This window comes from Camelus bactrianus, chromosome 23 (assembly GCF_048773025.1).
Source record: "Camelus bactrianus isolate YW-2024 breed Bactrian camel chromosome 23, ASM4877302v1, whole genome shotgun sequence".
Taxonomy (NCBI): domain Eukaryota; kingdom Metazoa; phylum Chordata; class Mammalia; order Artiodactyla; family Camelidae; genus Camelus; species Camelus bactrianus.
The window spans coordinates 33,532,966-33,558,075 of record NC_133561.1 but is presented as its reverse complement, the minus strand read 5'-3'; the positions used below and the strand labels follow the sequence as shown (position 1 = coordinate 33,558,075).

The 25,110-nt window shown below is 50.4% G+C and overlaps 2 protein-coding genes across 6 annotated transcripts in view; both read right to left on the bottom strand.

The window, feature by feature from the left end:
• Positions 1-25,110, bottom strand: part of LOC105074573 (plasma membrane calcium-transporting ATPase 4) — a 96,630-nt gene that overhangs the window by 28,193 nt on the left and 43,327 nt on the right. For 3 of the 5 annotated variants that reach the window (XM_074352057.1, XM_074352053.1, XM_074352055.1), the window contains exons 2-11: positions 23,396-24,063; positions 9,448-9,645; positions 8,561-8,818; positions 7,964-8,089; positions 7,404-7,526; positions 6,206-6,241; positions 4,500-4,661; positions 1,585-1,799; positions 1,003-1,245; positions 231-472 (exon numbers count right to left, since the gene is read on the bottom strand). In XM_074352057.1, the coding sequence (XP_074208158.1) occupies positions 231-472; positions 1,003-1,245; positions 1,585-1,799; positions 4,500-4,661; positions 6,206-6,241; positions 7,404-7,526; positions 7,964-8,089; positions 8,561-8,818; positions 9,448-9,645; positions 23,396-23,588 (1,796 nt within the window). In that variant the 5' untranslated portion in view covers positions 23,589-24,063. The remainder of the gene's footprint in view (positions 1-230; positions 473-1,002; positions 1,246-1,584; positions 1,800-4,499; positions 4,662-6,205; positions 6,242-7,403; positions 7,527-7,963; positions 8,090-8,560; positions 8,819-9,447; positions 9,646-23,395; positions 24,064-25,110) is intronic. The other 2 variants (XM_074352054.1, XM_074352056.1) reach the window with 1 other exon arrangement.
• Positions 9,653-18,339, bottom strand: LOC123618844 (large ribosomal subunit protein eL34-like). Its single transcript, XM_074352058.1, has 2 exons — positions 13,061-18,339; positions 9,653-12,335 (listed from the first exon to the last, which is right to left on the bottom strand). Exon 1 carries the CDS (start codon positions 17,174-17,176, stop codon positions 16,700-16,702), a length of 477 nt encoding a protein of 158 aa, XP_074208159.1. The 5' UTR covers positions 17,177-18,339; the 3' UTR covers positions 9,653-12,335; positions 13,061-16,699.

Below are 25,110 nucleotides of genomic sequence, written 5' to 3'. Positions count from 1 at the left end.
TCCCTGCACGTCTGTTTTCTCATCTCTAAAACAGGGGTAATGACCGCATCTACCTCGCTGAGCTGTGGAAAGTACCAGGAACCACCCGAGGTACTTAAGGACAATGCCTGTCGTCAGTCACGGTGCCGCCACCTCGAAGAAGGGCTCGCTCGTCGTGCACGTGGGTGCAGCGGAGAGCACGGAACCCAGACCTTCCTGCGGGCAAGAGAAGTGCAGGGAGGGGCACTCACTTGCGCAAGATGATCTCAGATGCGCCCTTGCTGTACATGCGGAAGCCGCCGCCGGGCTTCTGGATGACGGTGCTCATGGACTTGCGCACCGAGTTGAAGGTGTACACCTTGTACAGCTTCTCCTCGGGCACCTCACTGCGCACCGCGTGGTAGTCCTGCTTCAGGTCCGTGACAAAGCCCAGCAGCGCACACTCCGTCTTGTTGCCCACCTGCCGCGGCAGGCCCCCCTCCTTCTCCGGAGGCTGGAAGGGAAAAACGTGGGACTACTGAAGATGCCCCAGACAGAAGGGAACTTAGGAAGGAGAGAACTTCCCCACAAAGCTTTCACCTCTGTCCAGAGTCCGTGGGGTAGGTGGACAGTGGTCAGTGGTGACTGTGGTCCCTGAGCCACCTGGGGCTTCGGGTTTTTCGTCGCCCCGGGGGCGGTGCTGGTGTCTCACCCTGTATGGGGGTTTTATTCTAACACTCTCTCTTAGTTTCCGGAAACTGAGTAGTTTACTCCCGATAAGCCCAATTCTGCTACCAGCATGAGGTCTCTTCCGAGATACTGCCTTTACATGGTGACTGCAGGGCATTTCACAGCCGTGGAGTCCCACCCGCCTCACGCCACCTCATCTACTCCCGTGGATTATTCCCTAGTCTCACCCCAAACGTGTTCACTGAGAAGCGGGAAATGGGATGTGGGATGGCAATTCAGGTCGAATAAACAAGAGAAAAGCAGTGGTTCCCTCCAACCACCCATTTTAAGTGTCCTGGCAAAGGAAGAGCTCACCAGAATCTTGGAGGTATAGGCACTGTTGATAGAAATGCCATTGACAATGAGGTCCAGCACCTTGGGCACGAGGACATCGGGGCTTGGGACCTGATGGTAACGGGTATCTCCGATATAAGCCTGCACCACAGTCATGCGGTTCATGGTCAGCGTGCCTGTCTTGTCAGAGCAAATGGCCGTGGCATTGCCCATGGTCTCACAAGCATCCAAGTGCCGCACCAGGTTATTGTCTTTCATCATTTTCTACAGGGAAGAAGGGAAAAGTCTTGAGAGGGGACCAAATGAGCGCTCCCAAATACAGGTCAAAGGCCGTTTCCTAGTTAACAGCTCTCCACATTTCATCCTCTTGTCCTGCACAAAAATGCACGATGCCATTTTTGTGAATCCTCCTAAGATTCTCCTGGGTTACTTAAACATTGATGCAACTGATCAAGATGGTCCTTCCATAGTGTCAGTGGCTTCTGCTCTTGGGAGACACCACCAAGACTTTGTGAAGACAGAGTGGCCCATCCTTTTACCAGAGGTTACATGGCACCCTCCCCCTCCGGTCTCTGTCCTACAGGAAGAGAGTTCCAGTCTCACCTTCACAGAGTAAGCCAGTGAAATGGTGACGGCCAGCGGCAGCCCCTCCGGCACAGCCACCACCAGCACAGTGATGCCAATGATGAAGAACTTGACGAAATACTGGACGTAGATGGCGGTACACTCAGCTAGCCACGGTCTGCGATGTATCACAAAGTTGTCGATCACAAAGTACAGAATCAGGATGATCACTGTGATTGCAGACATGATCAGACCTGCCCGGGGACAAGGCACATGAGTCCAGGCTCAAGCGTATGCCTAGGGCCCTAGCCAGAGATGGCCTGGCATACATTGAAGCTTTTGCTATGAAGTTTTAAAACGACCATCTCCAGGAAGTCACACCAAAAGCGCCGATCCATCCTCTGGTGCTTGCACATTACAGAGCAGGGGAAAAGACATGACTCTGCACTCTGAAGACTAGGTTCTAGTCTCAGTACTGCACCAACTCGACTCGTGGCTTTGGACTGGGCTTTGAACCCCGCCCCCAACCCAGTCTATTCCCTCATTCATAAATAAAGGGGTTGGTCTAGTTTTCTAAAACATCATTCTATGATTCTATCTCAGGCCTACCTTCTTCCCACAAATCATGATGTAGTGACTGTCTTTGCCTATTCCTAGTAGTCTGTCAATTTGGACTTCTCCCCTAGTAGCCTGGAGAGCATCAGGCAATTCACGACCTGTTTCCAGCGATGCCCCTGTGGTGTCAGCACATCACCTACACCACTAACTCTTAGACCGGCGCTTCCCAACCTCCCTCCTGGTACGGTACAGACAGAAGACAACAATAGCAAATATCAGTATAGCGGTTCCTATGAGTCAGGCAAGGACTTCAAATCCTCATAACAACCCTGTGAGATAAGTTACTATTGTCAACCTCTTTTACAAGGAAACTAGGGCACGGAGAGGGTTAGATATGGTACACTGGAGGGGGACCAGCCATCCTGGTTTGCCTGAGACTGAGCAATTTCCTGGGACACAAGACTTTCAGTGCTAACACCAAGAAAGTACCCAAGCGAACTGGGAGAGCTGGTCACCCTACACATCCTAAAATGGAAGAATCCGCTCACGGTCAGAAACAACTGGCCCAGGGGCGCCGACGGCCTTGGTTGCTGCCTGGCTGCTCGGAGTGCTGAGGGGATGGGTGTTTGGGCACCTGTCCCTGCCTGTGGCACAATACCTGGGAAGGGCTCTGATTCAAACCATACGTTGAGTTCTGCCTGCTTTTCCCAAGGGTCCAATGATTCAGAGGAATGAGGGCAAGGCTAGAGGTGATTATAGCAATGAAAGCACATTCTTTTTAAAAAAATTTTATCTTTTTCTTATTTGTTGTTGGGGGTTACACAATTAGGTTTATTTATTTCCTTTTTAATGGAGGCCTGGGGATTGCACCCAGGACCTCGTGCGTGCTGGGCACATGCTCTACTACTGAGCTATGCCCTCCCTGCCTCCGAAAGTATATTCTTTTGTACTTTGCATCCTCAGGGTCAGGGCTAAAAGATGAGGCAAGCAAGGCATCTAGGATGCAACATTTAAGGAGGCATTCACTCTCAGGGTGGTGCAGGCCATCCCACTTGCCGCCCCAGAGTCCTGGTCTCGCTTGGTGTGTGAAATGAACAGAGGGGACCAGAGGCCAGCCCTCGGGTGGCCTTGACTCCCTAAAGAACAAAGCAGGCATCAGGAGCACAACAGGAGGGGTTAGGCAGGGGCTGTTTAATGTTTTAGACCTGTGTGCTAGGCTCAGTGACTGGCCTCCACACTTGTAATTCCTCTCACCCGTGCATCGTCTACATGCAAAAGATGTGGTGGAGGTCAGAATGAGCTGGGGGCTGGAACTGAATGAATGGGTGAGAATCACACTGTCCAGTAACTCCCTATGACGCTTAAAATGTTCTCTGTTCGCGCTGTCCAATATGGCAGCCACAAGCCACATGTATTTATCGACCAATTCAAGTAGGCTCATGTGACTGAGGCGCTAAACGTTTAATTGGACTTAACTTTCCTGCGTTTAAATGGAAGCAGCCACACATGGTTAGCAGCTGCAGTAGTGGACAGTGGAGATTCCTGCTAACTCAGTGCGTGCTTAGCAGAGCAGCGGCACCTGCCTCGCCCGGGGAGCTTATTACAAATGCAGAATCTCTGGATCCCAAGCCCAGACCTCCTGAATCAGAGGCTGCACTTTAACAAGATCCCAGGTGAACTGTACACACAGAAATGTACTGGACTAGACTGATTGTAATAAACAGAGAGGTGGGGTCAGGAAATAATTAAATAGTGGAAAAAGACTGTACTTGAAGGGACGTGTCCAGCGAAGGAGCCAACTTCCTTTTGTTCCCTCCTGCAGTCCCCTCGCCAGCCCACCCCAACACTGAAAGAAGGCCGGAGAGAGTGTAGAAGCAAGTGACGGAGAAGCCACTCCCTCTCACGATACACAGGAGTGCCTTAGTGACCTCCGCTCTGGAAAGAGCTTCTTTAGTCACTGCCTTCCTTTTCCCTCCAGTCCTCGTTTGGAGCTGATTGCTCCGTGCTTGGCCAGGGAACTGCCCTCGGCATACAGCAGCCTTCTCTGCCCTTAGGGAATTTACAAGCCCAGTCATGCACGAGACAGGTGACTAGTCATCAAAGTCTTCCTTCTTGCTAATGTGAACCTTCCCTGAGTGATACAAGCTCACCACTTCCCATCTGTTTGGGCCTTTTACCCTGACACGTAGGAAAACATTTCTCTCTGCAGAAGCCTAGGGAGTGGCCAGATGGTTGCAGAGAGGGACACGGCTACCTGGACTGCACTAGCCACTCAGGAATTTTCAGTTTCTTTCTGCCAGACCTGGCTGGCATAGAAAGAAGGCCATGAAAGCAGCGGGGATCCCGAAGAGCACGGATAAACGATACTGAGAAGGCTCCACCCTTCTCCGACTCACCAGCTTTCCCAATCTGAACAGCCAAGTGCGTCAGCTTGCCCTGCAGCACCGACTTCTCCTTTTTGGGCAGCTTGGCTGCCTTTTTCTCCTTTTCCTCATTGTCGATCCCCTCCTGGCTGTTGAGTGGTTGGATTTCCAAGGCCACCCCATCCTGAGTCTTTGCTAGAGTGCACACACAAACAGGACAGGTGAGCGGGCAAAGTAGTAGCAGCGAGTAGCAGGCGGGTGGAAACTAACAAACCTTTCTGTCTTATTCCTGGAATACGTCTTGGACCCCTGACGTCAGATCTGACCACCACCACCCCCTGCCTAACCGGGAGCTTGCCTCCGACCCTCTACTAGGGCCTTTTGAATGATACTCTAACAACTAGAGGGGAAATGGGTGCTTTTAGGGTATGGATTTCTTCTTCAGTGGCAGCTTCCTGGCACAACCTCAGAGCCCCAAGCCAGGTTTATTCCAGCAAGAGGATTAGTCATACCACTAAATGCTATTACCAACAACCATCCTTCCTGGAATTCAGTGTTCAAAACAGTGAATCTTTACTGCAGAAAGGGGCTGAAGGGAAAGGCTGGTAGATGTTCTTAGAGCATAAGGGTCCTACTCTGCTCTTTGAATGGCTCATCCTTCTCTCTCTGTAGACTGCCATGGAAGAAACAGATCTCAGACACAGGGCATTTTCCAGTTCCTTCTTATATTAGTTGAACGATAGGGGAAGGAAACCCCCTTTCTCCCCTGGCTGACGAAGGCAGGGAGGTACAGAGTGGGACCTAGGGGTAAATCTTTTGGGGGAAAGGGAAGAAGCTGGTGTGAGGGACCCCCTGGAATAAGAGAAAGCAGGGATAAAGACAGACATATAAATCCATTTTGCTTTAAAAAGAAGAGTTAAAGGGATCTAAAATTAAAGAACTATTTCTGTGGAGTCCTGGTCCTCCGACGGATGACTTTATTTCTAAGGACTACTATGATGTGGGTTACAAAAGGGAAAAAATCTCCACGAGCTGTCTCAAGAGAGCAGTTCTTGCTAGTTCCAAACCCCCCTCCAGCATCACCCCTGCAGAGCTCGATGCCCTTCCTGAGATAATGTCTCTGCTGTCAGACTCACAAACAAGACAGAGACAGGATGTAAAACACAGCCTCCAAAAAAGAAACACACATCCGATTAGGAGGAAGAAAACAGACTGTGGAGAGAAAGTCACAGAGAAAGGAGCTCTCTCCATCCCTGGGAAGACGGGCAGAGAAGGAATCCGGACAAGAAGAGGACACCAACGAGGAAGCTGGCAAGAGGAGGGTGCAGGGACCGCCCATCCCAACTCCCTCCACCACAAGGGCCCCGAAGTCTTCCGGCCCAGAAGCTGATGACCGGCACAGAAGCTGATGACCGTTGGTGTTTGAATCCAGCCTAGGGCGGTGAGGCAAGGAGCTCGGCACCCTGCAAAGAGGGATCGATCCCATGTGCTCCCCGAGAGAAACCTTGACATGAGGTTCCTTGCGCCAACAGCAGAGGGTGCTGTTGCCCCGTCTTAGATTGGGTTTGGGAGCTTGCCACCTCCCCCAAATCCCTGCACCTTCCTCAGGACAGGGCATCTGGGCCACAGCAGCGGACAACAGATTTATGGAGAGGAAAGGGGAGACGGCAGATGGCCTGGAAAGGTCTGGTTTGCGTGTGAGCAGGTAGAGATGGTAAATGAGGGAGCGGAGAGGTTACCTTTGTTGCGATTTTCAGGGACTCCTTGTTTTTTACCTGTTTGAACAAGAAAGAAAAAAGTGGGGACCCAAAGTGACTCTTAAGAGATCAGATATCCAATTTGCTGGTCCCGCTCAGAGCCCAAAAGGGCAACAGGAAAGGGGGTGAGTTGCAGGGAGGGGAATGTGAAGGAAGCTCATATCTCTGTTCACACCCATCTCATTACAGGATCTCACGGATCTCCGGAATGCGGGCCAGACCCGTGTGGGTACGCGGGTGAGCGCACACCCGCTTCTGAGCTGCTTTCTCCTGGAGCACGGTGGCTGCTGGGAGGGTGCTCCTGGCCTGACATCATCACATCACTTGGAGAAACGGGGTGGGGGGTTAGGAAGCGAGAGGTTTGAACAGTTTCTGCCTGATGGCAAAGGCCCTGAAAGGTGCCTCCACATGGGTTCGCCAGCACTGGGCCAGCCTCGTCCTTACTCACTGGCCGGCAGCTACAGAAACGAGGAGTCTAGCTCCTGAGCGAATGAGTTTTGTCTCCTTTTCATCAACTGCCCTCCACTAAGTAGCCCAGGAGGGCCCTCCAGCCAAGCAGGAGGGCGCCTTCTCTCCTCCAAGGGAAGAAGGAAAGCTCAGGGGAAGGTGTAGATTTGGTTCAGGGGTTTTTTTTCCTTCTGTTTTCCTTCTTTCAGGAACAAGTGAATGGCAAAGACAGGACTGCCTTTGGGGCAGATATCCCCTCTCTGTTTTCACTCTCCTGGCCATGTCTCTCTTCCGCTGACAGCCCATAGTTTCAGCAGGAACCCAGTTTCTTCTCCTGGACAGTTTTCCCTTAGCTTTGATGGTTCATATAATCCCTCATGTCTTAGGAAGAAAGGGAGGGGTTTGGAAGACTACACAGAGGGTGTTTGGGGCCAGAGCACCTCACCAGCTCATTTGGGGCAGGCTTTCTACCTCATCCCTTTACTATCCAGCAACAGACACAGGAATTGAGGCTCAAATGCAACCTGATTTGGGAGCCTAGAGCCAGGATCTGGTTTTCGTTAGGGCACTGGGGGAGCCAGGGACGACACCTTTATCTTGGCACAGGGTTTGGATGTCTGTACTCATCTTCAAGCAGGTTCTTCCGGCTAGGTACTTCATTCAGACCCGTTCCCTTTCCTAGTTTGTCCTTGGGGCCGGAAGGGAAGAGATGCTCATCCTGAAAGCCCTTTACCTTTTTTCTTCTTCTCCTCTTCTCCCTCACTGGCCCCCAAGAGGGTAAAGATGATTCCAGTCTGGGAGTTGACACCCACAGCAGTCACTACCATCCGGCCAGAACCCTCCATGACATGGGTCCCTACGCGAGGAAGAAGATGGGAGAGGCGTTGTTTTGTACCTAGTCATGCTTCAGTGTGAAACACGAACTTAGGGGAAAAACAGCCCCCCTTCCTCTCCCACAGGCAGCGATACACTCAGCAGACAGTAGGGAGAGGTCAGCTGGCAGGTAAGGAGAGCACTGTGCCTGACCGCTCTAGGGGCAGGCCGCCTGCCCCACCCTCCACCCCCGCCAGCAGAGCCCTTCCACGGCCCCTCCAGCACTTGGCTCACAGACAGCCTCTTTAGGCCCCCCAGTATTCTGGTATTGGCAGCATTTCCACTGATACGCCACTGTCCCAGCTGAACCTTGGGGCAGGAGATGGGGCAGGGTGAGAAGGGAGAGCCAAGTCTGGATAAGGTCTTTGTGGTCTGTCTAGCGGGAGGTAGAAAGGGAACTGGGGTCACCAGAGACCACACCTGAGAGCAACATGGGGTCTCCTTCCAGGGACTTCTTGACATGCTCCGATTCCCCGGTCAGAGAGCTCTCGTCAATCTTGAGATCATTCCCCTGGATCAGGATCCCGTCTGCAGGCAGCAGGTCGCCTAGTACACAGAGCAGAAGGGGCAACAGGGACAGAGGGTAGGTAGGAGCCTGGTGGAGGGCGAGGACCATCCAACCCCCATCTCAGGGCTGCTCCCACAGGCCCTCCCTACAGGGCAACGGTGCAGGGAGTATCTGGGGAGCCTCTGAAAGACAACTTCAGCTCTGACAATCCAGGATAAGACTCCTTTCCAGGTATTATAAATTCCAACACTTTCTGATCCCCAAACACTTTCCCATGGCCTGAATGTTATATACTTTTAACCTATAACCTCACAATCTTTGGGAAGAGTTTCAGTTACACCTTCTTTGAATTTCTTTCCCACAACCTCCTTAAACTCTAACCTAGAAGCTAACACAATTTGGGGGTCTTATCTTTTTGGGTCCTCAGTAATTCCCAGTCCCCTTATGCCAAAGGACCTAGTCCTCAAATAGGGAAGGTGGCACGGGTACAAGAAACACAGAGCTCTCACCGTATTTGATTTGGGCAATGTCACCCACCACGATCTCAGCCACCGGGAGCTGGATGATGTGACCATTTCGGATAATGGAGAATTTCTGCTCCTTTTCGATGCGGTTCTGCAGCCCGCGGAACTGCTTCTCTTTGCTCCAATCATTGAAGGCAGTCACTAGCACCACGATGATCACAGAGAACAGGATGGCTGCCCCCTCAATCCAGCCGGCTTCCGCCTCCCCTTCGTCTTCTGAGCTACTTACGGCTAGACCACACTCTAGCCCAGGGAAGGGAGAGAAAGGAAGGGTCACTGAGGGGTTTTTGATGACATTTAAAATGGGGGTAGTGCTTCTGCAATCCCCCAGAACAGGAAGTCAGGGAAAGAGAGCAACAGAGAAGAAAACTTCTGGGTAGAACAGCTGTCCTCCGAGGGCACCAGAGGACAGCAGGGCTGGGCAGCGTCTCATCGCCAGTGGAACTATGTACACTCAAAAGAATCAGACGAGTAAACAGCATGAAATGTGTCAAAGCAAATTACAAGCAAGTCACATATAAAGCACTTATGACTCGCCAACACGGTCAGGCTCCCACGGCTACTTCCCATAAAGCCAGATAAATGGGGGGATACGGGGAACTCTGAGATGCAGGGCTTTGTGGGTTGAAGGAGGGTACAGGAGTCATGACATTCTGAACAAGGATTTCATGGAGAAGAGGGGAAAGACCTGGAATCAGGACGGGTTGGAAGAATAGCTTACTAGCTACTTGTTGGTTTCCTTTGGGGAACCCTCTCTGGGTAATGGTGAGAAACTTTTAAGCTACAATCTGTCAGCACCAATACCAAGTGCTCTTTGGTGGTAGTGGGAGGCACCCAGGGCACAGTCACGCGGGGCTGCTGAAGACACTCACGCTCGTTCTCTTCCCCAGGGGGGCGGTAGAAGGACAGGACCAGGGAGATGATGGCCGCGATCTCCAGGATGATGAGTGTGACGTCTTGAAGGGCTTCCCACACTAGTTGTAAGAAGGTCTTGGGCTTTTTGGGGGGGATAAAGTTCTGCCCGAACACTTGTTTACGTTTTTCTAGGTCTGTAGGGTTCCCAGATAGACCTGAAAAAGAGATGGGAGTCGGATGAATGAGCGAGACAAGAGGGGAAGAGATGAATGAGAGAAGAAGGCAGTTAACTCTTTACAGTGGCCAAGACATGGAGACAACCCAAATGTCCACTGACTGCTGACTGGGTAGGGAGGATGTGGTGTATGTATTCAATGGAATACTACTCAGCCGTAAAAGGGCATAAAATAGTGTCATTTGCTGCAACATGGATGGACCTGGATATTGTCATTCTAGGTGAAGTAAGCCAGAAAGAGAAAGAAAAATACTATATGATACCGCTTACATTGTGGAATCTGAAAGGATGACACAAATGAACTTGTCTGCAAGGCAGAGACAGACTCACAGACATAGAGAACAAACTTATGGTCACCGGCGGTAAAGAGGGTGGGAAGGGGTAAATTGGGGATTTGAAATACGCCCCTCTTGGGGAGTGATGGAGATGTCAGCTATCTTGATCGTGGCGGTGATTTCACTGTGTGGACATCCATCAAAATTCATCAAAGTGCACATCTGAAATCTGTGTGGTTCACTGTACAGGAACCAGACCACAATAAAGGTGCTTAAAAAAAAAAAAGCAGCAGCAGCAGCCAGTTAAAAGATCCCTTTAAAAAGATCCTTTGCTTCCTGATCTGCCCAAGTACGAGATCCAGTTAGGGAAGCACGTCTGCCTGTCCTTTATGACTGGATCACTGCATTCTGCTGATTCTTGTCTTGTAGTTGACTTTATTCCTTCGATAACTATGTAAGTTTAAAAAGCTAAAGCTCTAATCTGTTCTTAGAAATAATAATCAGTACATATATGTAAACTAAAAAAACTGTGCAGTATGCTGTGTATGTGTATTTACATGCAATATAATGTGCATGTGCAGCCGACCTGTAATAATTCTACCTAATAAAATTGAAAAATAAAATAAAATAAAAACGAAAAGATCCCTTGCTTCCTGATCTGCCCAAGTATGAGATCCAGTTAGGGTGACCATCCACACCAGGATGCCCCAGACTCGGGGGATGTGCAGTTTTCAGCCTAAAGCCAGGCAAACCAAGACAAGGTGGTCACAAGAGCCACTCACTCCTCTTGGTCTCCAGGGTCAGCTAACCCCGACCTAAACCTTCATCCCCTCCTCACTGAGTCCGCTCCAGGCTCCAGCGGGAGAACACAAACACTGACCTGCTTTCCTGGGACTCACACAGAACTCTGCTCTCACATTAACATGTAAATGCTGGTCATGATTTAACAACTGAGCTGGCTTCCACCCACTGGCTCATACGCAAGAGCCAGAAAGAATAAGCTATCTGCTCAAGGTCACACGAGGAGGCCAGGGGACAGAGCCCAACCAGCTGTGCTGGTTCCAAGTTCCAATGGCTTTGGGAGATCAACAGAGCAGAGACTCCAACTTTGGGCACCTCCTTTAAGCACACATATCCATCCTAGGCTGTCACACACGCAGGCACACTCACATAGACACACACACCCACAGAAACGCATAGATCTCTAAAAGGTACTACTGGTCTACTAAGTACTACGTACTGTGAACGAAAAATACTGCAAACCACACCAGTAAACAAAGAACGCTGAAGCCAGTGAGTCATCAGCGGCTGCCGCCACCCCCTAGTGAGGTCAGGCCTGCAGCCCGGCCTCTGCAGCCACTCACAGTGGTGCACCCTGAGGGGGCTCAGAGTAAGAAAGGACAGGACACTGGCCCTAGACAGCCAAAGGAATGAATTCAATGAGCCCAAATGTTTGCTTCCTCCCATACATAGAAAAGCTCTAAATTCTTTAACTTGAGATGCCTGGTTTTCTTTAGATAACAAATGATCTTTTATTGTTCCAACTACCTGGTCTTTGTTGTAAAGCTCCTGTATATCCTAGCTCCTCCCATACCTCATCGGAGCAGTGCCTCAGAGCGACCTGAGAGGCTGTCATCCTGGGCTGGAAGGGGTTTGAGTCCTCAGAAATGTCCGCCAAATAAAACATAACCCACAACTTTCAGGCTGTGCGTTTATTTCAGTCGACAGGACTTACAGATGTACTAGGCACTAAGAAGTACTACTTAGCTTGAGTACTAAGGAAGCACTAGTATTAAGTACTAGTATTCAGCTTGAATAAGAGAAGAAAGACGAAGCCACTAAGTTAGAGTATGCAGTCCTTGATTGTCCTTGATTGTCGCATGCATGGCGACACCCACATCTCCTAGGCATGGCCCAGAGAGAAACAGAGCTAGGCAGAATTAGGCCCAGTGCCTTCCTTATATTCAGGCCCCTCTAACGGGCCCCAAGGGGGTTGCACTTTAAGGGAAGGGGAGAAATCTTGTAAGTTCAATTAATGCCGGGTGGCACTTATCAAGTTGTTCACACACAGCAGCAAATTAACCTTGGCTTTGGCCCTGGGAGCTGTTGGCCGCACGGTCTGATGGGCTCCCACCGGCAGGGGGAGGCAAACTTTGTCTTGGAAAAAAGAGCAGCAGCCGAGGAGCATTAGACTCAGGACGGGGACACTCCATGTGGCTTCACACAGAGGGAGGTGCAAGAAAAGCGGGTGACTGGAAGCTGCAAGGGGAAAATGCAGATGTTGCTGCCAGAGGACGTCCTCACGCTTTAGTCTACGTGAAGGGCTGCTCCGATGGCGGGGATGAGGGCAAACATCTGTTCTCCATCTCCACTGAATAGGACCCAAGAGTGTTACCTTAAATGGCAAGGAGAGAGATTTGGGCTAGAACTAAGGAAGTCATTCAGATGGAAAAAGATTTTGAAAACGGGAAGATAGGTACCAAGGGAGTCTTGTTTGCAGGGTCTGAGACAGCCCCCACTTCTCCACCCAAAGCGGAAACCATCAGGAGAGGTACCCAAGGTCCACCCGGGGATCCTGCCTGGGGGTAAAGCGGGGGTGTGAACTGGCATCCACGACTGTGGACACGGGGACTGGAGACCACGTTCTCTCGCTAGCACCCAGGAGAGGGAAGCAGGGAGCTGTTCTGAAAAGTGGTGCCTGATGGTCTTGTCCCGGGCCTCCGGCCTCCTGGTTCCCCTAAGCACCCCCCACCCCCGGCCTCCAGCGGAGTGGCACAGCAGAGCCCCGCAGGGGAGCGGGTTTGGCCAAGGCACCAGAAGCAGCTGGGCTGCTTCCCAGAGGCTTCCTGCCTCCAACACTTTGCAAAGTCCATTCTCAGCAGGAAAGAAAAACCAGGGCCTGGGAAAGGAGTGCTTCTGGGCAGCGCACTTGGTCCCCAGGCAGGCAGAGGCAGAGTTGCCAGAGGGCAGGGCCTTGCTGGCTCTCTCCTCCAGGTACCCGAGAGCAAGTCTGTGCCAACTTGGAGCTGCGGGGCTGGAGGCCAGAGTCGCTCGAGGGAAGCAGGAGTTCTCATCATCTGTGAATCTCCCTGGGATGCTTCTCAGAGAAGTGGGACTCACAGTGTAAAGGGAAGAGATGCTGTTCCCTCCTTGACAAGGGCGAATGGCTGACTGTAAGGGCAAACCAAGACATCAGATATTAGAGATCGTTGTAAGGACATCCCAACAGCCTAACGAAGGCCAAAGCTAGAAGCTGGGGTAGCCCTGCCCCTCTGCTCTCGTATTAGTACCCTGTAATCAGCCTGGACTCCTCTCTCTCTCATCCACTTGCTGGATACATTTAGTCAGATCAGCTTTACCTGCAAAACATACCCAAAGTCCACTCACTTCCCCTTTCCCACGGCTCCCATCCTGGTCCAAGCCAGGTCATCTCTCTCCCGGTTACTGCCACTGTCTGACGGGTGAGTTTCTTCCACCCTTGCCTTCCTGTCCTCAGTCTCTTCTCAACATAGTAGCCAGAATGATCTCTTCCAAGCCCAACTCATGACACTCATTCACTTAGAGTCTCTGGTGGCTTCCACTTGGAGTGAAACAGGGCACTAAAGACCTTATGATGGCCCTGAAGTCTCCAGCCCCCACCCCTTACCTCCTGCTGCATTCCCTTGTTCACTGAGATCCCGCCAAGCTCGCCTTCCTGCCATCCTCCGAATGCATTAGACACACTTCTCTTTCCTGACCCCTGCCCAGTTGTTTCCTTTCTCGGGTTCCTCTTCACCAGGTAGGGCTCATTCCCTCACCTCCCTCACGCCTTTGCACCAATGCCACCATCTCAGTGAAGACCCTGACCATCGTGCTGAATGCTGACGTCTCTGCCCCGGTACTTTCGCGCCCCCTTCTGCTCCATCGTTTCCCTCTACGGGTCTTCTCCCCAGTAGATTATGTGATATATTTATCCTCCGTTTGTCCATCCCCCTCCGAAAGGGCAGGATGTTTATCTTTGTTCCTTAGGTCTAGAGCAGCACCTGACACATAGTACGCACACAAATTTGTTGAATGAGCTGCATGAATGAGTAATAAATAAGGCTGTTCACATTTAAGTGATTACTCTGGGCCAGATGCCTCCCCGGGCACATTCGCGTCTTCTCACTTCAACATTGCAAAGCCCAATGTGGTGGCCGCTATTAACCCATTTTACATACAAGCAAACTAAGGCCAGGAGAGGTTATGTAACTGCTCGAGTATGTGGCAGAGTTTCTACCGCTCCCCAAGAAGCAGCTGGATGCCAGCCTTCACACAGAGGGGGCAGCCGTGTGGAGGCAGCCGCACGCAGCTCGGGCTTCTCTCTATTGTCACTAACTTGTCCTGGTTTGCTTAGGACCCTCCAGGTCTCAGCACTGACGCTCCTTGTAATCAACCAGCCCTCAGTCCCAGGCAAGCAGGGATGGTCGGGCACCCTCCTTTATTCAGCTCAGGGCAGGCTCACGTGCTGCCTTCCCCTGCACCTCTAGGCCCGTCCGTCCTGTCCACACTCTCTATTTACCATTAAGGTGAATGAGTCCTGTCTCTTTCCTGTCCTCAGGGATGGTGACCCCATGTCTGAGTCCAACCTATGATTTTTGTACTCGATTAAAGTTCCATGATTAGCCTTTTTTTGGATCCAAGCAAATGAAATAAGACACATTATGGAAGACAGAAAAGTCATGCGCTGCTCTTGCCTAGATGCCTTAGAAGTCATACCTTTACTTCCTTTTTGCCATTTTCTCTCCTCTGCTCCACCTTAAGTCACCCTAAGCTCTTGCAATAAGCTCCCTGAAGGAGGAAAGTGGCGGCACCAAGCTCCCAGCACGCCCGAGGGCAGGGAGGGGCAGTTTGGGGCTGTGAGCACAGTAGCCTTGGGAACTTGGGAATCCTCTCTGACATGTGGCATGGCTCGGGAAAGCCATGTGGGACCGGGAGCTTGGCCAGTCCCCTATCTGGGGCTTTTCCAATCCAATTCTTCCTGTCCCCAAGATGCTCCCAGGCCCCGATCTCAGAGGCTGTGATTTCACATAAATACTTGTCCAGCCCAGGAGAGGGTTTTAGTCTCTCATCTCTGCAGTGGCTTCTCAAATACACAGCTTCCTGAAGAAGGGAAGGATGACTTGGCAGGGAGAGAATGCTGGAAACACGGGAAAAGGGTTTCCCCAGAAATACATCAAGAAAATGAGAGGAAACCTTGTCCCCAAGGACACAAGAGAGACACCCCACCTAAGTTGGGAGTACTTCTGGCCCCCAGAGCCAGACTGAACACATGAGCTGGGAGAGGCGACAAGAATGTCAGGCTGTGAGGTCATCGCCCCCACCCCACGCTGGGGAGTCGTGCGGCCTCTGCCCCGGCTGGCGGGACACGGAATAAGCAGCTGTGGAAAATCTGCGTGTGCTGTGAGCCTGTGCAGGGGCCCGGGGCTTGGGAGGAGAGCCGCAGCCCAGCCCTCAGTGGCCTGGCTCCAGCAGGGAAGGGCTGGGGCCAGCTTCCCGAAGAGGTACCTCTTATCAGAGCCAGCTCAGGCCCAGAAAGGGTGGGGCTAGGTCAGACATCACGAGGGACTTCCCAGCTGTCTGGGTTTTGACACCTTGCCAAAGAGACAGCAGAACCTTCTCCCACACAGAGAGTACGCGCGAGAGGTTTCTCTGGGTTGATTTGGAGGCGATCCCATTTGGCGTATGAGAAGAACAGACATCCAAATGCCTTTCAAGTCCTACCTTAAAGACCCTGGAGTAGGGGGCTGGCAAAGAGTGGCTTCAAATCAGCACGGGGACTGACAGGCTGTAGCCACCTCCTGCTCCTCACCCAGCGCCACTGCTCCGAAGGCGCAGAGCAGTTTCCCAACTTCAGCTTCTCAAGCTTAACACAGCGCAGCTTGGACATGTGTTCTTTACCTACTGGACTTCCAGCCCCGAGAAAGCAGTCTCCTTAAGGTCACAGCAAGAGGATGACGGACTCAGAGAAGCATGCCCCTTCCTTCACTCTCTCCGTCCCAGAGCCCTGCCCGAGGCGGGCAGCCTCCTCAGGGGATGTCGCTCTTTATCTGGCCCTCTGTCTATGCCTTTTTTGAACACTCTGACTCTGGCACAGGGAAGAGAACGCTGCCCAGAGTGCCCTCCTCGGCCCTCCGCTGGGCCTTCTCCCAGGCTGCATGCACACACACGCCGCCCTCCAGTGTCACACTCCCCAGTGCTCACACCTCAGCGCTAAATAAAAGGAGTGAAAACCCCACTTCCGAGGGGAGACGCAACGCTGCCGCAGACAAGGAGGGAACGCTGTCCTTCTTCCCACCTCTTAGCTGATGGGTCAACGTAAGGCAACAACAAGACGGTTCAAAACAAAACGAAACTCGCAAGAGTTTCTGCTGAGCTATCAAGGGAATGAGCCCGGAAGGTTCTAGGCCTGGTGGAAGGGGACAAAGCAGGGAGGCTTCTCAGGTTCAGGAGCTATAATCACTCTCCCAGCCTCCAGGTTTCCCTCCCCCCGGCTTGGTAACGTTATGCCAGCTAAGCCTCCAGCTCTGGGCCAGGAGGAGCTGGGCAGAGAAGAGTTCGCAGAGCCCGGGGCTGGCCCGCGGATGAGAAGGCTCACATCTGTCACGCACTGTTGGCCTAATTCAGCCCCAGGTGTTTAACCCAGAACCAGACGGGGAACTCCCAGGGTGCAACGTGGAATCCCCTGCAGGGGGAGGAGGGGCTGAGGGAGGGTGCTTTCAGCTCTCCTGCCTTCCTCCATCACGGCTGATTCTGCTTCCCCCAGGTTTTGTGGAAACCTTTCCCACCCCTCTGCCAAGGACTAAATGTTTCTTTTTTCCCCCTCTTTTTCACTTTTTTATTACTCAAAAAAGCTTCATTTTTAAATTTAGCTTTCTGACTCTGTGCTCGTGATTTCAACACTTTCACAATGACTTTCTGCTCGTCAATAAGGAAAGCATCCTTGATCCTGTCACAGACGCGTGGAGCACACGTGGAGCCACCACAAGCCCGGCTGAGGTGCTTCCTTGTTTTAGACCATCGCGTAAGAACGTTAGGTCTCACGATGTGGGCTCCTCGACGTCGGCCTGGGCACACGCCACATGCAGATTTTGATGCCTTCCCAACTTTCTTGGTATAAAGGTAAACAATTCTGTTACCAGGGGTTCGGGACAGCCTAGTTTTGTTAGAGGCTGCATTGTAGGACAGCCTACGATGGTTTGTCAAACACTGGACCATTCTGAATGCCTCTGGATACCGTCTCCAGAAGAAGAAAAAGAAAGATTAAGTATCTCTTTTAAGAAGCTACTGAACTTGCCCCAGCTGCTCACATCACAGTGCAGCTGCTCTCTGGCTGTTTGAGCTGGTCTGCCCACCTCCGCCCCTTCCCCCACCTCCAAGATAGTCTTTTAGCATGAGTCTCTCTCGTAGCTTAAACCAGTGCCGATACGTCTGCCCAAGTGTGATGGGCAGAGTGGACCACAGACTGCTGATCTCTGCAGTCGGGCCCCCATGAATTGTTTTTAGGATGATTGATTTGGCCTCTTCAGCAGAGTTCCAGGTGATGGCTCTGGGGCAGAGGGCAGGGGGAACGAAGCAGCTCGGCGATGCTTCTAGGCTGATACTGATGGACTCCTAAAAGCGGACATTCTATAAGCCCTGAAGCTAGGGAGAAAAATCTCCCAGAAGCCAGGTGCCCCTCTTCTTCGTACACCTGTTCCATCCCATACTCGCTTGGCATCCACTCCCAACAACAACACTCCCTAAAGCAGCGGTCTCTAAACAGGGGGCGTGCATCCGTCTGTTGGAGCACGGGAAAGGTACCGGAACTTTTTATATTACTTCATCCATTTCTGTTTCCTATCGATCCTACTCCGTAAATAATATTCGCGTTGGAAGTACTAATAGTAATACAGCAGTGCTGTAGGTGAACATTTGCTGGGGCTATGTGTGCAATTTTCTGCTAGACTGACAATGCTACTAGAAATTTCTATCTGCCACACTGAAGAAAAGCCCAGTCTCAGCATGCTCCAGCTGGAGGGAGAAAGGACCTGCCACCTGACCTCCAAGGCGTGGCAACAGGAACACGGCGAGACCTGAGAGCTTAAGGTGGCAAGGGAAATTAACCTAAACCCTGCAGTTAAGGAACCAAAGTGAAAATTTGGCCTGTCTTAAAACAGACTCTTTCCCCTCTGGCCATTTACTCCCCAAGGAATCTCAGCTCCCCAAACCTAGTAGCTGAGCAGTAATTATGCAAGGCAAAGATGCTTCCGTCTTGTGCCACGAACATTCAGTAAGTGGTAGCAGTTACCACAGAGCATGGCCAGGCCAGAGCGTCCCTAGGCAGTCACGTGACCGAGGAGTCCCATCTCCAACTCCTAAGCCCCCCCCTTCTCCCCGGCAATCCCTTCAGCTTAGGTCCCCGTGCTATGTGCCCCCGTAACACCCCTTCCCCCACCATAGCAGTGTGCCAGTATTTCTGAGAGTGCCTTGATTTTCGTGTATCCTTTTATATGCTCTGTGGAAAGAACTGTCCCTGTCATGTTCACCACTGTGTCCCCAGCACCTGCTGGACATTAAATATTTGTTTAATGGTTGAAAAGAAATTAGAAACCCTCTGTATCCCACGGTCACACCCTCAACTCTGCAGAGAAAAGAAGTTAGCAGAGTAACAGAGGGAACATGAAACAGAAATTCCCACCAACGTATTTTTAGGTCCACATTCAACATAAATAGCCTTCAGCTTTCTGAAAGAAGTCCATGGGGAATGACTTATTATTTGGTCAAGGCTTCTGTTCTCCTGCCCTTTCTGGTCTGGGCCCAGACCTTCCCCCTAACTGTTGGCCTAGCTCCTCAGAAAACATCATTCTTCCTCCTACGAAGGGTTACACAGCTGAGGAGCAGGGGGGACAAGTTCTCTGGGGAAAGGAGAGTTCATACAACCTTCTATTTAGACCAAAGAATCTCTCCTCCAGGAACCCTTCTTCTTCCTGCACACAGAGGGAAACCGAGACTAAGGGAAATACCTCTGCTTTCTTACCCTTAAGCCACAGGTAATTCTCACTCACAAGGATTTCTCTTGCTCACCGAAGCAAGGAGATGGCATGGAAAACTGATCAGAAGATAAAAGGTTGGGGGCTGGGGTACAGCTCAGTGGTAGAGCGTGCGCTTAGCATGCACAAGGTTCCAGGTTCAATCCCCAGTACTTCCAAAAAAAAAAAAGAGGAGAAGAAGAAGAAGGAGAAGGAGAAGGAGAAGGAGAAGAAGAAGAAGAAGAAGAAGATAAAAGACTATCTTCTCGTGGGTATTATACAAACTGCTCTGCTCTTTGGGGACTGGAGAGATTGGCTGGGGTGGGGATGGAACGGGGAAAGAAGAGACAATAAGAAGGGGGGGATGAAGAAATTGGAATGAGGAAAGAAGCAAGCAAAGTCAAAAGATTCCATTGGTGCAAAATGCTTTTCCCTACCAAGAAACCCTACGCAACACGGCCCACTCCTTCAGGAACTCACCCCTGCCTCTTTGCTTCTGTTTAACGTGGCCATGAAGGCTGAAACCTTTAGTCCATTAGATGAAAGCAGATCTCTATCACATCTCCCTCACCCTTCTTTGTTTCCCTGACTTTCCTTCCCATTTTGGCTCCTTGCTGGATGCTGGAGGCCGAGCATCTCCAGGTCTTCAGGTCTAACCAAGTCTTGGCCACTAGAGTGCCTACTCTTACTCTGACTAGCCTCGCCTACTCAAGGAACGCAAGCCCAAAGTAAATTAACAGTAGCGTTGGGTCACAGTTAGACAGGTTGTCAGGCATCGGAATAGAAAACAAATGTAAAAATTATCCGTGCTTCTGAGGTTCTTTTCTGCTCTAACAGAAGAGGCAGCAGAGCATTAATGGACCATGAATCAGAAAATATGGACTATTCCATTGAGTCCTATCCTGTGGTAAGACTTCAGGCAAGTCGTTTAAACCTCTTAGCCTGTTGAGAGACAGAGAGAGAGAAGGAGAATGAATTAAAATTAAGTCTCATCTGCCTTTAGAATTGTATAAATCTGGAATAATAAGACCATGTTAGCGTCAGAAATGTCATAAACTCCAAGTTCCATAAGGCCCTTAGTAGCTACGGCTGTGGTTGAAAGCGATCTGCCAACCTATACTAAAGATGCTACCGGTCCAACAGAAAGTATCCTAGGAACCAGGTTCCCCAATCGTTCTTCTCCTTGGTTTCCAACCAGCAGAATTCAAGGACCAGGTAAATGTCTTTATTCTTAATTATGAGTCTGCAGGGGCCTCCCACAGGTGACAAAGCTATGCTAGGCTGTCAGGCACCTCAGTGCGGTCTTCTGTGAACAGGCTGGCTTTTTATAGCATCTGCTCCTTGGGGCACCTGGATATCCACGCTCTTTTCTCCGCCTGCCCAACTAAACAGCTCGGCACTGCCCTTGTCTGGGGAGATACTCTTCTGAGTCTCCTTTTTCTATCCCTTTATTCTTCTCACACACCAGGAGGTCCCCATTGGCACTGGGGGCTAAAAACTACTCATGGAAACGCTGTTTTTTGCCCCATCTCCCCAGCTGCAGGAGCACCCCCGAGGCAACTGCAGTAGTGACACAAACGGGATACGTATTTGTGACCCAGGAAGCAGGGGCATGGCAATAGACACCTGTGCCAGTGGTAGGGGACCTGGGGTGCGAGCGTGGCCAGAGTCTGTAGCAACAGAGGCACCTGACATGACAGGGGCGGCTTTCAACTACAGGTCTGAAAGCAGGACTGGGCAAGAATCTGAGCCTCTACGTAACATTTGATAGCTGATGTTGAGATTAAAGTAGGATGTATATGTTGGCCTTTGGGAACGGAAGCTCTCTGGGAATCAGGAAGGAAACAACAGCAGCTGTGAGAAAGGATATGGAACATTGAGAGGAAAGTCTGGACCCTGCTATCAGGAGTTTCCCAGATTCCAGCTTATTTGGGCTTCTCAGTTCCCTTTTGTGAGAGAAACAACTGACCAAAGGGATCAAGAACAGTATAGCAGGCATACATCCAGAGGGAACCTTAATCCAAAAAGATGCCTGCACCCCAATGTTCATAGCAGCACTATATACAACAGCCAAGACATGGAAACAACCTAAATGTCCATCGACAGATGACTGGATAAAGAAGCCATGGTGTATTTATACAATGGAACACTACTCAGCCATAAAAAATAACAAAATAATGCCATTTGCAGCAACATGGATGGCCCTGGAGAATGTCATTCTAAGTGAAGTAAGCCAGAAAGAGAAAGAAAAATATAATATCAGTTATATGTGGAATCTGAAAAAAAAAAAGGCAAATAAACTTACTTACAAAACAAAAACAGACTCACAGACATAGAAAACAAACTTATGGTTACCGGGGTGAAGCGGGTGGGAAGGGATAAATTGGGAGTTTGAGATACTGACCGGTATATAAAAAATAGATTAACAAGTTTCTACTGTACGGCACAGGGAACTAGATTCGATATCTTGTAGTAGCTTACGGTGAAAGGGAATATGAAAATGAATATATGTATACTCGTGTGTGACTGAAGCATTGCACTGTACACCAGAAATTGACACAACATTGTAAGCTGACTGTCCTTCAATTAAATAAAAAAAGAACAGTATAGGAAGGGAAAAGGAGAGAGATGCTTAAATTCTGATGGTTGTGTCTCAAGTACTGCATGATCTCAGTGAAAACATAACAGGAATAGCCTCTCTTTAAGGTCAGTACTACTGTGAAGGTGGCAGGATACAGAAATCTCGCTGACAGCAAGTAGGCATTGTCTGCAGGGCAGTCATTAGGTACTAAACAGAAGGCAAAGAGTGAGCCACATGAAAGCCACTGAGCACCGCCATCTTAACCAGGTCTCTTTTAGACACAAAGAGGTGAATGGAGAAAACGGACAGTGGTTGTGGTTAGACGTGCAGCCACCTCTCCAGATGTAATAATGCATCGCACTCCAGAGGGTCTCATATTCTGACAAATATCTTCAGACACATGGATTTCATTTTAATGTGAGGCAACTCATTTACTGAATACCCATTATAAGTGTGAGATTATACATACATTATATTATTTAATCCCAATAACTCTACAGGCTAGAACATTAACACTGTTCTCAAAGAAACTGATGTTTACTCAGAGACTGAGTAAACTGTTCAATGCTTTTCAGCTAGTAAATGCCAGAGCTGGTATTTGAAGTCAAAGCCTATGAGATAAGCAACTGAATTCTAGAAGTAAAGAGACCATGTAGGGCAGCTCTCTCTGCAAAGAAAATAAGACACGAGCAATGTACAGATATCTAGATAAGAATCTCTCAAGGGGAGGGTGTAGCTCAGTGGCAGAGCACATGCTTAGCATGCACAAGGTCCTGGGGTCAATCCCCAGTACCTCCATTAAAAAAAAAAACCTAATTTACCCCCCTTCCAAAAATAGACTCCCTCCCCCACCAAAAAAAAAAAAAAAAAAAAAAAAGAATCTCTCTCTCCCTTTTTCTAATCCCAGAGTCTGGACTTCAAGTCACTAACTTAAAGCACTGGCTTGGGGCTAAAACTTACTAGAATTGGCAAGAAATGTGACGTGGCCTCCAAGAAACGGTCAGAAATGGTCTACCTCAAAAGGCTAAGATCTTTGCTCAATCTCAAGCTACTCAGCCATGGCCTGCCTGACTCACAGGACCAAGCAAGGACCTGTAATAGAGAAGCTGGAACCAGGCAAAAAGTAAGAAAGTAAGAGTCCTTTTGTTCGCTCTTCATTTTGATGGTGATGCGGCTCACTGGGCACTTGGGCAGAGCCAGGTCAGCACGAAGCTGGATTTGTTCATTCTCTATTAAGAACAGATTAAGAAGAACTGTATTAAAAGTACATCAGACAGAGCTGAAAAAGTCATCAGTAATTCCCTGACAGAAAACAGAGTGGGTAACTCAAAGATACGGTGGGTACAACTGATTTGCAATCCCATTTCTGTGTCTGGTAGAGAAGTGCTCCATTGGGTGGATGGACGTATCCACATTTTTTGTGCCCATCCTCTCCTCTTACACTGTAAGATCAGTGCAGGGAGGAATTTTATCTTTAACCCTTTGCAATCAAAGACTGATACAGAATAAAGGACTTAATGATTATTTACTGATAAAAGCACCTCTAACATAAACATTTATAAAATAGAGATATATAATTTCTCTTCTGTACCTTGATATAGAAAAAAGGAGGAAAGAATGATCTTCAGAGAATCCCACAGTCCCTAAACATCATCTCTGGGAAAGAAATGAAGTTCCCTCCAGAGCCTCACCCCCTTTCAGTGCTTCAGATCCGTACTTTGTCCACCAGACACAGACATACCAGCCAGGTTTCTGGAAATACGCCTTTTCTAGAAGCTGGGAGAACAGTCTGCCTTAACACTAGCCATCTTCCTCCGATTCCCCACCCCCTGCTATGGCCTTTACCTTCCACGGGGTTGGTTTTCAGTTCGGCGCAGAGATCCATCACACCTCCGTAGTGGGCACTGATGTGGTTTATTGCATCAGTTGACCGCAGCTCCATGAGCCTCCTCAGGTCCATTACTGTGCAGCCAAAATCCCCGTCACGGCTCTCAGCTATCGAGTTGGCCGGCAAGGCGTGTCCTGATGGGTTCGTCATTTTGCCTGCTGTTACCAAGCCCCTCGACCAGAGAAAATGTGAGGTCTGCCTTCCACTGGTCGGGGTCTCTTGACTCTCCGCCTCACTTCTTCCTACTTCTTGCTTCTCTGGGAGCTCGGCTGGGAAATAGATCGACTATATCTCGTGCAATAAGCTTCAGAGTAGCAGCCTCCAGCCCAGATCCTTTTGGTGTGTGTGAAAAGCTTGGCAGCGAGAGGAGGAAGAGGATGGGGGAACTAAATGGAAGCCGGACCACGTGTCACAATGAGTGGTGTCCCCAGGTGGTGATGGCAGCGGTTGTCCACGGTAGGTAGGTTCCTTATGAGATCAACTTGCCCAGATGGAGGGGTAAACAGGATGTGCACGTTACCATGGAGGCAACCTAAGCAACAACCAGCAACTGCCGTGGCAGAGAGGCGGCAGGAGAAGGAGGAGGAAGAGGAGGGCTCCTTGGATACCGAAGACAACTGGATCTCTGCAATAAAGAGGCAAAGACAGACAAAAAGAAACAATTAGAGCAGCATGGGGAGCCAGCATCTGCTCGGGCAAGAGGTACTCATTCTGGCATAAGGGTTTAGGTGACAGTTGATTTGATGTCTGAGCCGAGCTGATAGCTGAGGCCCGAGCTGAGGGAACTGACCTAGGAGAGGCCCCTTTCTCCCTGCGAGGCCCCAGCCGCCTGCAGACTCCAGTGTAGAGACACAACTTCAGATACACCGCAGTCTTCATAGCTCACCTCTTCCAAACCTAGCAACACAAATCCTACCGCTTCAGAAACTTGGAAGTAAGGGCTCTCCTACTCTCCCTGTCTGTCTGAGGGGCCCGCGACGGAGCCTTCTGGTCTGACCCCACCTCTAAGAGGTGAGGAGAGCGCGGAGAAGGAGCCCAGACCAGAATGAGCTGCAGGGCGGTCCGCCACCTTCCCCCACCCCATCAGCCTCCCCTACCCCCAACACACACTTACAGACCAGAAGGCCAACCTGATAGAAGATGCCCAAATCCCCTGTGGCCCCTCTGAGTACTCGGCCTGATGCTGTACAGAAAGTCTGCAGCCTGCCTGCTGTGGTTATCAACAGGTCAGGCGCTCAGCTCGGATCCTGGAGCCAAGCCCCACCCGCCTCCAAAAAGCTGTCAGCGGGAAGGAGTGAGTAAAAGCCTCCGGTGGTTGGCAATACAGGGTGGAACCTCATTACATAAAGGACACAGAGGGATCTCTGAGAAGGATAGTGAGTTTGAAGCCTATGAGTGTTAAAGGCTCTCTGGGGTGGCCAGAATAAGACGGCTGTCATTCAGATTAGAGCCTAGGGCCACCACAAGGTCGCCAGGGGGCAAAGTTAGCCTGTGCGTGAGTGACACCAGAGGGTCTCACATCAGCATTTCTCCCCTCAGGAAGGCAGGTGGATGAGGGGGAGAGGGCGGAGTCTGTGCAGGTGAGAATACGGAGGACTGAAGGTGGCAAAGCTGATCCTGAGCCCTGCTCTCCGCTTCAGAGAGGGGCTGCTGTGTGTCATGCACGGGCGAC

Bases quoted from the DNA above. Each gene is read 5' to 3' on its own strand.
- LOC123618844 (XM_074352058.1), bottom strand. From the start codon at position 17,176: ATGGTCCAGTGTTTGACAAACCATCGTAGGCTGTCCTACAATGCAGCC.